Consider the following 14,110-nt stretch of genomic DNA (forward strand, 5'->3'; position numbering starts at 1 on the left):
ATGTTTATTTCCTGCAGTATATTTTTGTGTCTTTGGAGAATGCTCTGGCTGCGGATGTTTGCGATGGGCTAGGGATATAAAGTCGACACCTGGACACTGGGGCTGGTTGAAGCCCCACCCATGAGTCAGAGAAGGGCAGATCCGCCTGGTGGGAGGAGCAGGAGAGAGAGTGGGAAGATCCTGAACCAAGGCAAAGCCTGGGCTCGGTCTTTCAGGACATGGGCTGCAGCAGAAGTGTGAGGAAAGGGACTGCTCCAGAGGACTGTGTCCAGAACACGTTGAGTGGGGATAGGGAAAGGCAGGAAGATAAGGAAAGGTGCTCAGGTGAACTCAAAGTTTGTTTGGTCAAATTATCTCCTCCTGTGCCTCGCTTTATTCATCTATACGATGGGAACAATGATGCTGTCCACCTCACAGAGATGAGGTGAGGATGAAGTAAGTCACTACATGGCGGGCCTGGAGAGCAACGCTTTAGCAGGTGCCCAATAAATGTTAGCTTTCATTGTCATTTGTTTTTTTTTCTCGGTGGGAAGGGGTGGCAAATAATCCACTATACTCATATCACATATAAAAGTATTCTCAATGGTTTCTGTAAATCACATTTCACTTTGCCTGTGGGAAAAAAGGGAGATGTAAATTATTTCAAATAGACAGGCACATACTTTAAAATATTGGGTTTATTTTTAAAAATCAGCACAGTACAAACTGCCACACAAATTACTTTATACTAGCAATGACAGGTGCTCCTATTAATTCAAGTGTACACATTTAACTCCCCAGTTGAAAGACCTTGTAATTTACCTTGAAGCTCTTTACATTCTGAAGTTATATAAAATTAAGCAGGAAAACATTAACATTAAATGAAAATCAATTTTGCACAAATAAGTGTGATCAAGCAGCTTAAATCACCTGAAATTCTCGTACTTCAGAGAAAAATCCCAGATGACAGCACTGGACGGGCTATAAAGAGTTCCCTTATTCCCTGGGGGCGTCTCCGGCATTCTTTCTGCACGTTTCCTTCACTGAGCCTCAGGCTAGGAATTGAGAGGAAGTCTTCCCAGGCAGTGGCCTGATTCTTATGCACATTGTGTTTCTTTTTCTGAATGCAGAGTTTCTGAAAACACAGGCTTTTCTCTTGGAAAACATGATCTGTAAGATGTTGGAGGACCAGGCCACGACGGTTCTTAAGTTTCTTCCTTTCTCTGGGGAGACGCAGAGGTCTCCGCGCCACCCGTCTGTTCTCTACTCCCACTCGGAGTTCCTTTGTGGTATGAAATAGAGACACTTCTGACCTCATCGGAGACACGGCGAGCTCTGTACCTTCAGCCAGGCACAGAGAAGGCCTGGGCCTCTCCTGATTCCTCAAACTTCCTCTGAATCCAGAGAAAGTTTTTTATACCAGATTGTGTCAAACACAGCAATAAAATATGCTGAGGAACTAAAAATGTGAAAATCACCTAGGAATGGAACATTGAAGAAATGTGTGTTTATTATTGTGCACTGACAACCGGGGGTGGGCGTGGGGGTGGGGGGCTCCTGTTTGTAATAAGCTGCAGCAGAGCAGAGGTTTGGCAGCATAGCCAAACTGTGCTCTCCCTGAGTCTGTAGCCTAGTAGGGCCAGAGGTCCTGACAGGAAATCGCCAAAGATGCAAAACAGGGGCCCGGCGATGGGACCAGCTAGTAGCTGCACTTGTGTTGGCATCAATGCCACCAAGGGTTCAAAAGCAACCTGAATCCGTGTGTGAAATATACGTATCGATTATCTTTCAAAACATTTTCATCACCAAACTGAGCCAGAGGAATGAACATCATATTTCAATAGGAAAAGTACACATTCTGAAAATATTGCCATCATCAAGTCGTGTTTCCTGGGCACCGGTAAGTATAATACATTGCATCATACATTTCTAGAACCATTGCCATAACAAAAGAAAATGCAAAGTGAGGATGACCTCCCTGGCACTGCCTTCCTTTCCGTGGGCAGCACCTTCTGGGCCTGGATGCACAGCTGAGGATGAAAATTTCCTGTGGGCCAAAACAAAGGGTAGTGCCATCCCTTCTCCAGTGTGAGACAAAGGGCCTCGCCTCGGAGAGCCTTTATGTAGCAGCCTCTAAGAATTCTGAGGTGAACACGGCTTCTGCATAATCTTCACACATATCCTGAAGTTCAGCAGCCACGGCACCCAGAGCTTCATCTACCAGCTCTTCTGAAAAGCTGGAAGACAAACAACACAACCAAAGGTATGCACAAGGCCAGGCGCAGTGGCTCACGCCTGTTATCCCAGCACTTTGGGAGGCCGAGGCGGGTGGATCACCTGAGGTCAGGAGTTTGAGACCAGCCTGGCCAACATGGTGAAACCCTGTCTCTACTAAAAATACATACAATTAGCCAGGCGTGGTGGCGTGCACACCTGTAAACCCAGTTACTCAGGAGGCTGAGGCAGAAGAATCACTTGAACCTGGCAAGTGGAGGTTACAGTGAGCAGAGATCACGCCACTGCACTCCAGCCTGGACAACAGAGCAAGATTCCGTCTCAAAATATATAAAATAAAATAAAATACAGTAAAGGTATATACAGCCATGTATGGGAGTCATTCTTTTACTCAGCTGTGGAAATTAACAAGTCAATTCTGAAATCTAAATGGAAATTCAGAAGGCCAAGAACAGCCAAGATTTTTTTTTTTGAGACAGAGTCTCGCTCTGTCACCCAGGCTGGAGTGCGGTGGCTGGATCTCGGCTCACTGCGACCTCCGCCTCCCAGGTTCACGCCATTCTTCCGCCTCAGCCTCCCAGGTAGCTGGGACTACAGGCGCCCGCCACCACGCCCAGCTAATTTTTTGTATTTTTTTAGTAGAGACGGGGTTTCACCATGTTAGCCAGGATGGTCTCGATCTCCTGGCCTCGTGATCTGCCCACCTCAGCCTCCCAAAGTGCTGGGATTACAGGCGTGAGCCACCATGCCCGGCCAAGATACTTTTGAAGAAGAAAAACAAGGTAAGAGGCCCTGCTCTCCTAGACAGAAGGATGCGATGGTGCTTAGATCCCAAAATCCTGCTAGAGGGATGGGCCTAAAACATACACAGGATGGACTTCATCCTCAATGTGTTTGAAACCAGAGGCGACCAGAAATGAACCAGCTGCAACCTAGCCCCACCTCTAACAGCTGCCTGACTGGCCGACGGAGGAAAGGGGTGTGCCTTCTTGTAGGAGACAGGGCAGGATACTAGGGGACTCTGCACGGGTGCTCCCTGTACACACACACACACACACACACACACACACACACACACCCCCCTTTATTTTCTGAACGGTGCAGGTTTCATATCTCCCAAGTAGCCCTACAAACAAGGACATTCTCTTAAATAACTATGGTACAATTATACCAATTATAAAATTAACATTGATACGAAACTATTATCTATTCTACAGGCCTATCTATCTACAGGCCTTATTCAAATTTTGCCAACCATTCAAATAATGTCCTTCGAAAGAAAATTTTTTCTAGTCCAAGATTCCAGTCCGGGATTCCATGTCGCATTTTGTTGTCATAGCTCTTCAGTCTACGGTAATCTGAAATAGTTCTTCAGTCTTTCTTTGCCTCTCATGACCTTAACATTTTTTAAAGAGTAAAGGCCTTTTTTTGGGGGTGGGGGTGGGGTGGGGGCGGGGAGAATGTCCCTCAATTTGGTTTTTTTCCTTAAGATCAGATTCAGGCCATACGTTTTTGAAAGGGATGCCCCAGAAGGACAGTGTGTCCTTTGAGTGCACCATGGTATCTATTTGATATTCATTAATGATGACAGTGAATTTTGCATTACTGAGTTATGGTGATGTCTGCCAGGTTTCTCCCTTGTAAAGTTACTGTTTTTCCCTTTGTAATTAATGGTGTAGTGGAGGGAGATACTTTGAGACTACATAAACTCCTGTTTCTCATCAAACTCGCCTAAATCAATTACTACAGGGTTGATAAACACGGATTTTCTACTTCCATCATTCCTTCTCCATTTAATAGCTGGCATTCTACTGTAATGAAAGCTTTCCCTTCTCCTTTACTTATGTATTCATTCCTATCAGTTTGGCCTTATCGTTTGGTCTTATTTTATTGTATAGTTTGTAATCCATTACTATTATTACTTATTTTGATGCTTGAAAATGTCCTGGATTTGGCCACTAGGCGCTCTTGTGAACTCCTGTGAACTCTTGACATGTCCCCATCCTTTGAGCACTTCCTTTCTAGCACAGTATGTCTGAGGCTTATCTTACATTTTTCCAGCCCCAGTCTTGTAATCAGCCATTCTTCCAAGAAGCCCGGGTACCTCTTCATGGAGAATGGTATTTAGAAACCAAGATGTGGGTACCAGGTGTGCTCATTGCTACTGGCACCTCTGCTTCTGGGCCTTCTCAGCAGACAAACTAAGAAACATCCTGTATCTATTTCTACATCTGTAAAAAACCATATATTCATCCCAACCTTCCCCTAGAAACCTTGCTCCCATTATTCACAATGTACTTACTTATTGGACCAATCCTAAAATATAAAGTAGTTTTAGAACTGTTAACCCATGCCACTGTGTAAAAGAAACCTACAAACTAGAATCCAGTTATGTGTTTATAGTTCTTTTTGTCTTTAGCCAGAGGTATAGTCAATATACTGTGTTCAAAAGTTATTTAGGCTTCACTCCATTAGTGTGATTATATTATTTATTTGAAATACAGTTAGGTTCATGTTTCTGTTTGTATTCGACTTAAGGCCCCCTTCCCATCCCTGTTGATTAAAGGGGATGTATAAGAAACATTAACATGGTTTCAAAAGTCAGAGTTACACAAAAATGGTAAATGCAGATAAGTTTCACTCCCCATCTCCTATCCCTTCTACCCCATTCCCACCCGGTTGTTTTTGGTTTTTTTTGCTAATCTGACAATCCTTTGTCTTTTAATTGGCATGTAAGGTCCTTTTGCCTTTAATGTTATTCTGATATATTTGAATTTATGCTTCTAAAATAATAGGTATTTTCTACATTTGGCTCTTTGTTCTCTCTTCTTTCTTGGTTTCCTTTAGATTTTGTAATTTTTAAACTACATCTGTTCTTCTCTACTGACTTGGACATTACACACACTTTTATGATTCTTTAAGTGGCCACCCTGGATTACAAGTATCTATGACTTGACGTCTAACATTAATTGACATTCTTACCCTTTTTCCCATACAATGCAAGAACCTCAGAATATGAAATTTATCCCCTTCCTTACATTCTTACATGCTATTGTTACTGTATACTTTAAATGTGTGAGTACACATACACGCGCATCCATAAAACATCAGTATTGTTTCATACAGCCAATATTCACTTTAACCCACCTATTTACCTATTTTTAAAATTCATGCCTTCCTATATTTCTGATCTTCCATCTGTGACTGTTTTCTTTCTGCCCCCAAAATACTCTTAATATTTCCTACAGTGAAGGTCTACTGGTAATTCAGCTTTGTTAGGAAACTCTTTTCTCACCTTGCCTCTTGATGTATCTTTCACTGGGCTTAGAACTCCAGACTGGTGGTTCTTTTCATTTGGAATTTTAAAAGATATGCCAGGTCTTCCAGTTTCCACTGTTTTTGCTTGTCTTGATTTTTCTTCCTCCAGCTGATTTTAAGATTTTCTCTGTCTGAGATCTTTCAGTAATTATTATGTATGGATTTCTTTTTATTTTTCTTGTTTGGGGTTTTTGGAGCTTCTTAAATCTATGACTTGATGTCTTTTGCTACTCTGGGGAATTGACGGCCATTATCTCTTGGGATGTTGTTTCTGACTCATTTTCTCTCTCTCCTGTCCTGAGATTCCAACAACATGTTAGACCTTCTTACCTCCTCTATGTCCCTTTCCCTCTCTTCTTCACTTTTCATCTTTTTTTGTGTGTCTCCGGGAATCACTCTGGATATTTTCTTCTGTCCTATGCTCCAAGTCTCTAATTTTTTCTTCTGTTGTGTCTAATTTGCTATTGAGCCCAACCAATGAATTCCTCATTTCAGAAACTTTATCTTTCATTCTAGAATGTCCATTTGGATTTTGTTTAGTTCCCAGTTCTATGCTGAAGTTCTAATTTGTGTCTTTTATTTCTGTGAATGCACTAGGCACAGTTATTTTAATGTCTGTGAATGCACTAGGCACAGTTATTTTAATGTCTGTGTCTGATAGCTCTAATATTTGTATCTGCTATAGGTCTGTTCTTGTTATTGTCTTGTCTTTCTGTTGCCTGGTTATTTTTCACCATATACGCGTATTTGACAATCGTAGAAATAACTTGATTCCTAAGATGATGTTATTTTCCTCCAGAGAAAATTCATGTTTTCTAATGTGTGGTACCTGTGGGGCAGTAACAATCTAGAATCACCTCAATCCAGTCTGAGATAATTTGATGCTGAGTGGAGTCCCTGAGAAGGCCTATTTATATCCAGGTCACCTGTACTTCCAGAGTGCAATCTTTTGGGGGCCCAATTAAAAGTGAGGAAAGTTCACTAGGACAATTACCCCACTTTGGCAACCCGTGAATTCCAACCTCTGTCCTCTGATTCCAGCCTCTGTCCTCTGTTCTGAAAAGGCTGTCAGAAGTGCTGCTCATCTCCCTCCAAACTGGCTACCCAGTGCTCAACAAAGGGCTAACCTCCCCAGGGCTCTGTCTTCTCCAGGACCCTGGCCCAGTTATTCTTCATTACCTAGTTAACTTCTTGATGCCTTCAAGAATATAGGTTTTATTTTTAATACAGCTTTTCTATTAAAAGTTATCCTCAGTGGGAGAGGTGGTCCAGATTACCAAGTGCGTCATCACTAGGAGCAGAAGTGATTACCTCGTTTTTATATTTGCTTCACTTTCTATATTCCTATCACTAATTTATACCTAAACTGCGAGAGAAATACAAGGGTACTTCCACTACATTCCAACACATTATAGGTAAAGTATCTGTTTTTCTTCTTCCTTTTTTAATCTTCCCCGTTCTGCTTTTCCCCTTGTGGAACCATCCCTGCTGGAGTATTCTGTCCCACTACTCTAATCTGGATTAGTTCTTTTCTATGCTCACTGAAAAATCTTATCCGGGAAAGGCTTTTGCCATTCTTCTGGAAGTTCCACTGTGAAGTCTAAGTTTACTAAAACCCAAGTCTTCCTCTTTCTTAATGTACATCTTGCATTGGTAATTTAGATCTTCCAGTAGCATGGGAACTAAATTTTTAAACACTTTGCCCACCTGAAAATGTGTTTTTGGTTTTTTTAGAGATGTGGTCTCCCTCTGTCACTCAGGCTGGAGTGCAGTGGTGCCATCTCAGCTCACTGCAGCCTTGACCTCCTGGGCTCAAGCAATCCTCCCACCTCAGCCTCCTGAGTAACTGGGACTACAGGCATGTAGCATCATGCTCAGCTAATTTTCTATTTTTTGTAGAGATGAAATTTCACTATGTTGCTTGGGCTGGTATCAAATTCCTGGGCTCAAGCAATCCTCCCGCCTAGCCTCTCAAAGTTCTGGGATTAGATGTGAGCCACCATACCCAGCCCTAAAAATGTTTCTGTTCTATCTGCCCTTATCTTTAATTGATAATTTATCTGAGCACATAATTCTAAGTTAAATTTTGGAAGTAGGCTCTAAAATCTTCTAGCTTCTGGTGTTGCTACTAAAAACAATATGCCATTCTCATTTCTGATTATTTGAATGTGTACAGTTTTTACCCTCTGGAATCTTTTGCCATCTTTCTTTTCCTTATATTGAGATGCTCAAATTTCCTTTTCATAATGATGTGCCATGGTGTGTTCTGTTCTGTTGTATTCATTTATTCCTTCACTCACTCACAAGAGGACAACTGATGAACCCTTTCAATCTAAAGACAGCCTTCTGGGAAATTTTCTTATAGCATTTCTGTGATAATTTCCCATTGCTCCTTTTTCGCTTTTCTCACATTCTGGAACTCCAGTGATTTAGATGTTGAATCTCCTAGAACAGGCTTCTAATTTTAAAAATATTTCTTCTCTACTACCTAGTTTCTTGTCTTTTTATTCTACCACTTGAAACATTTGACTTTTTTCTTTGGATCCTTCTAGTGAGTTTACTTGAGCCATCATGTTTTTAATTTCTAAGAACTTTCTTTTCATTCCCTGAAAGTTCCTTTTTTATAGTATCCTGTTCTTGTTTCATGATATAACAGTTTCACTTACCTCTCTGAGAATATTAATTCTAGCCTGTTTTTAATGTTTTATTCTTCTCACTGTATTGTCTGCTTTGCTTCCTCAGAGTGCTTATCTGTTATAATAGCCTACGTATCTTTTATCAAATGTCTGGTCATCTCAGCTGTCTGCTCATTTTCAAGAACAAGAATGTCAAGCAAGCCTCCTATTTCCTGGCTCACCTGTTGATACAGTTTGTATAATTTGTTCCCGCTCAAATCTTATGATGAACTGTAATCCCCAGTGCTGGAGGTGGGGCAAGGTGGGAAGTGTTTGGATCATGGGAGAAGACCCCTCATGGTTTGGTGCTTCTTCATGATAGTGGGTTCTCATGAGACCTGGTCATTTAAAAGTGTATGGCATTCTCCCCCACCCCTTGCTTGCTCCTTCTTTTGCTATGTGATGTGCCTGTTCCCCACTTCGTCTTCTGCCATGACTGTACGTTTCCTGAGGTGTCCCGAGAAGCCAATCATATGCCAACACCATGCTTCCTGTAAAGCCTGCAGAACTGTGAGCTAATGAAACCTCTTTTCATTATAAATTACCCAGTCTCAGGTATTTACAGCAATGCAAGAATGGCCCAATACACCTACATACATGCATTCACAAGCATCTGATGCTTCTAATTCCTGAGTCTCAACCAATGTTCTTTACAGAAAAACTTGGTTCTTGCCTTCCTCCTCATTAGGCACTTAGCTTTCTCTAGCCTGCTAAGTCAGTCACCATTTGTCTAACTACTTTATGGCTTCCAAATTCTTATTGGTATTTCTTTTTTTTTTTTTTTTTTTTTTTTTTTTTGAGACGGAGTCTCACGCTGTTTCCCAGGCTGGAGTGCAGTGGCGCGATCTCGGCTCACTGCAAGCTCCGCCTCCCGGGTTCCCGCCATTCTCCTGCCTCAGCCTCCTGAGTAGCTGGGACTACAGGCGCCCGCCACCGCGCCCGGCTAATTTTTTGTATTTTTAGTAGAGACGGGGTTTCACTGTGGTCTCGATCTCCTGACCTTGTGATCCGCCCGCCTCGGCCTCCCAAAGTGCTGGGATTACAGGCTTGAGCCACCGCGCCCGGCCTCTTATTGGTATTTCTTGTTTGCTGTCATTGATGGTTTCATGTCTTTTATTCATTCTTGTAATGACATATAGTGGGATAGAGATATAGGAAGTAAAGAGAAATACATACATTCATTTGTCCTTTTCAACCAGAATTCACTTGATTGTTTTTCAAGCCAGTAATTCTTAAGAATTTGCTTTTAATAAAAGCACTGTCACCTTAAGCCTTTCCTTCCGCATCACTCTTTTATTTGCATTCAGTTTATATCACCTGCTCATGCTAATCGCTGGAAGTGCATTTCTTCAGGTATAATGAGGAATAAAGACATTAAAAGAAAGGAAAAAACTCAACTTTCTCCTTACCCAAGAGCCTTTAGATGAAGTCAACTGTCTTTGGATGCTTTTTAAAGATCTGATCAACATAACTCTCATCTTTGGAATATTCAAACCATAAACTAAAAAAGAAGAGATAGAGGCTCATGCCTGTAATCCCAGCACTTTGAGAGGCTGAGGTGGGTGGATCACCTGAGGTCAGGAGTTCGAGACCAGCATGGGCAACATGGTGAAACCTTGTCTTTACTAAAAACACAAAAATTAGCCAGATGTGGTAGCCAGCACCTGTAATCCTAGCTACTCGGGAGGCTGAGGCAGGAGAATTGCTTGAACCCAGGAGGTGGAGGTTGCAGTGAGCCAAGATTGTACCACTGCACTCCAGCCTGGGTGATAGAGTGAGACTCCATCTAAAATAAAATAAAATAAAATAATAAAAAAAGAAGAGATAAAAACCAAACAGAGCTAGACTGTTCACATGCACTGTCACTTGGGGTCAAAGAACAGCAGAGGAAAATACTGTAAAAATCCAGGCATATTTTAATAGCTCTGTCCTCTACATTTTAACCTGTTATTCCTTACAGGCTGAGAGATTTTCCCTACATTTACCTAACAACTGTGAACAAAATGTATCATTTGATCAGGTGGTAAGAACACACCAGGAACAGTCTATCTTCCTTGGCTTGCTTTTGGATTTCCCAATATCCCGGTTAGCCTAAGCAAGTCGGACAGGTTACAAGAAAATGAGTACATATGCTACAGGAGCATGTGTTAACAAAAGGAAGCAAGTCGAGTTTACTTCTTCTCTTCTCCCAGATAATCCTTAAGAATACATGTGAAGACAAATGTGTGTCTCTACCAGAACAAAGCATCTTATATACTTTGAAGGGTACTATGATATATACCAAAGAGAAGTCTCAGGACTTCAGGGTCAACCTGAGGGCTTAAACACAAGTGATTATCCCTGATCCCACCCAAAATCCCACTTAAATACAAGAAAATAGATACACAGATACATACATCTACAAAAAGAGACACAAGTGGATGTGAAATGTCCAAGACTTTCAGAAGATAAAAGCACACAGAAGAATCATAACTGATTTAGCAGCATGGAGGGAGCTGAAACCTAAGAGTCTGTAAGCGGGGGGTGGGAGGGATGCCAGGCAAAAACAAGCCGGTTTGCCCTATAAAATATCATGAAGGCTCAGGAAGTGAGAGTGCTGAGAATCATGAAGGCAGAGTGCAGTATGGGGTAGAAAATGAGGAGACTGGCTGAAAATTTGCAGAACAAGCAGTTGGACTGACACACTCCACCCCTATTCTGGCAGCTAAGTGACAATCCCTTCTCCACCTCCACAAAAGAAGGAAGGTATATTCTTTGGAAAAAATAAACCAGTAATTTTAAATTCAGCCAAGTCATCAATCAAGTACAAAGGCAGACACTTTCACACTTGTAAGTTTCAAGAAATTTCCTCCAATACACAAAGCAGGATATGCTCCATCAAAATAAGAGAGTAAACCAAGAAAGCAGAAGACAAGGGCATCAGAAAACAGGGCATCTATTACAGGGAGATGTAACCGAACATGAAGGGTGATGAGGAAGGGAAGCCCCAGGATGAAAGCCATCCAGTAGATCTGGAGAGCAGCCACCCGGACTCGGGTAGGAGGAAAAGGGGTCTCAGGAGAAAAAGTAAGGGTGGGGCTGAGTCACAGAGATTAACTGATACTTTTGATCCAGACAAAAATTATATTATTGAGAGGCTGGCTACTGTGTAGGTAGAGTTAACAAACATATAAAATAAGTAGCAAATAAAAAGAAATGTAATCATAGTATACTACTATTCTACTATATAAATGTAATCATAGTATACTACTTAGCTCAGTGATGAAAAATATCTTGCATGTTTGTAACAAGGTGATAACTTGTGAAGAATTTAAATGTGGGCCCTATTTAAAGAGAATAGATTTACACATATCTTTTAATTATTTGTACATAAAAAAAGGGCTACCCATTCTTCAAAATTTAGTAGCTACAGGATCTTGTTTTGTGACTCCACAAAACTATGTTACCCACATAATGAAAGGAGAAGGGTTAAAGAAAATATTGCAAAATCAGAGGCCTGCTACTGATAAAAGCAAATTTGTCCCCACCAAGAAGATTCCACAGTCATGGCTGTTTCCTGCCCAGGAATATTTTGTGTTCTCTGATGGGACAACATCAGCATTAACAGCAACAGGAAATCAGCTCTGACTGACTCCTGAGTATTATACTTCTATTGCTGGGGGCTGAATGTCCGTGTTTCCTCCACATTCGTATGTTGAAGCCCTAACCCCCAATGTGGTAGTATCTGTGGTGGGGCCTTTGGGAGATAATTAGGTTTAGATGAAGTCATGAGGGTGGAGGTCCCTCAATGGGATCAGTGCCCTTCTGAGAAGAAGAGACCAGAGTTCCCTTTCTCTGTCACGTGAGGACACGGCAAGAAGACGGCCATCTGCAAGCCAGGAAGAGGGCCCTCAACAGACACTCGATCTGCCAGCACCTTGATCTTAAGACACCCCAGCCTCCAGGACTGTGAGAAATACGTTCTTGTTTAAGTCACGCAGTCGATGGTATTCTGTGATGACAGCCCGGGCTGACTGGGACCCTCTGCCTAGGAAAAGGAGGCTGCAGAGCACCCCTGTGGATGGCACCACCCATGCTGTTTTACGGTTCCCTGTGTCTGAAAATAGAAAGCCTGTCTCCCAGCCCAAGAACAACCACTGCAACTCCAGGGCCCCAAAGCATGGAATAAGACCTTGACTAATCCTTTCTCCAGCCTTTTCTAAGTCAACAATTTCGCACTTGGTTCCTAAACAGAAGACCGTAACATTTCACTGACCTTTCAGCTATCAGCCACGGGTTGAAGGAGCCTACAGCCTCATGAGATACGATCCGAAGGTACTGCTCAAAACGACTGCAGTAGTCGCCGATGCTGTGCCGCATACCGGGTGGGACAAAGAGGGGAGCTCGGCCTTCTTTCTGTTGAGAATCTTCTGCAAGGGAGAGAAGGGGGGCCTCTCTTTTCTCTGATCCCTCCTCTGTTCCCACACTTTCATCCAGGGAACTGAGAACAAATAAAAGTGATGAAAGCATTCAAGATCATCTGTAAGCAAGGCTAAACTGTTAATTTACCCTCATGGTTTGATAGCCAAAGGCTCATCTTGATTTCTCTTTCTCACAATGAACAAAACTCAACATCCTAACACCATATATTGCTCCCCCTTTTCAATGAACCAACCCTCAACACAGTGGGAATACCCGTCCCTTTGACAACAGCATTCTTAAAGCAAATCGTGCAGTGCATATTGCTACAACCTACATGTACTGATGTGATGCTTTCCACATTAAAAAACAGCTAAATGTTACTGAACATGGAAAAGCTCCTCAAGATGCAACACATTCAATGCCCATCTTGTAAACATGCTATTTACTCAGCCACCCTGGACTTTGGCAAGATCTTGCTCAAAGGAAGAATTTCTCTCTGTCTTATGGGAACTGCAGGAATTCAAAATCTAGTAACATCAAAGGTGACCAACTAGAATGAAATCAAAAGTGTCTCTGCCACTTACTTGCCATTACAGGGCCTTTCTAACATGATGTTCACGGCTGGATCCTTGCGCTCCACTGTCTTCGTGATTCTGATTAGATGAGGAGACGGGGGCTTTTCACTTACTGCTGAGATTTTTTGGTCTAGAAAAGGAGGGTCATAAAATCACTGCATATAAAGAACAGCTGGTGTCCACTTTAGAGCCGTCCTAGTGGCCAAGAACCTGAGAGCAAGTTACATGGACATCTCTTAGGCACGATGGGGTTGGCTAGCAGGGCCATGGGAAAACGCCCATTTTAAATGCAGAGGTGAATTTCTATGTTACAAAGAAACCAATGTGGAATCAGTGTTAAGAAATAATGAACTTGCTCTGAGGAAGGTTTCTTAAGGAGGTCTATGAAAAGCCCCAGGCTACATGGCTTCCATTAGGACCCAGCCACCCACTACTCAAGGCGTCTTACGCAATTGGGTTTTTTAACCTTTAAATGCTTTGATTACTGAAGAAGAGAAAAAAAAAACCACTCACACCTGAACACTTAATTAGTGGATTTAATTTGTCTCTGGGCAATGCTGAAAAAATCTGCATGATGATAGTCAAAACATTAATTTATTAACTATAACTTGCAGGCTTGACAGCTCTTCTGAGTTTCAGATTATTTATAATTTTAAACGTATTTCAAGTGTAGGAAGAAAATTTGTCCTTCTCTGAAGTAGGGAGCATCTATATGTCAAGCGACTTGGGTCACATTTACATGCTTATGATTTCTTGCTGTCAGACAGAAGTATGACATAAGTCAGCTTTTGTAAAACTATTACTGAGAGTGCAATCCAATTTTCAATTGTTCTCAGAGGGGATAAGAGACATAGATACTGCACAACGCAAAGATCACTTTAAATTGGGTTTTGTGATGAAGTTAAACAAACAGAACAACCAGAAACG

The 14,110-nt window shown here is 41.9% G+C and overlaps 1 protein-coding gene across 40 annotated transcripts in view; it reads right to left on the reverse strand.

The window, feature by feature from the left end:
* Positions 1 to 659: 659 nt before the first annotated feature.
* Positions 660 to 14,110, reverse strand: part of KIAA0753 — a 64,377-nt gene continuing 50,926 nt past the window's right edge. For 34 of the 40 annotated variants that reach the window (XR_013406031.1, XR_013406030.1, XM_077970131.1 and 31 more), the window contains 3 exons: positions 13,193 to 13,313; positions 12,463 to 12,687; positions 660 to 2,216 (listed from right to left, as the gene is read on the reverse strand). Coding sequence is in view for 32 of the 40 variants with exons in the window: in XM_077970131.1 (XP_077826257.1) it covers positions 2,099 to 2,216; positions 12,463 to 12,687; positions 13,193 to 13,313 (464 nt within the window). In the remaining 8 variants the exon portion in view is untranslated. The remainder of the gene's footprint in view (positions 2,217 to 12,462; positions 12,688 to 13,192; positions 13,314 to 14,110) is intronic. The other 6 variants (XR_013406029.1, XR_013406032.1, XR_013406026.1 and 3 more) reach the window with 1 other exon arrangement.

The sequence above is a fragment of the Macaca mulatta genome, chromosome 16 (genome assembly GCF_049350105.2).
Source record: "Macaca mulatta isolate MMU2019108-1 chromosome 16, T2T-MMU8v2.0, whole genome shotgun sequence".
Lineage (NCBI taxonomy): Eukaryota > Metazoa > Chordata > Mammalia > Primates > Cercopithecidae > Macaca > Macaca mulatta.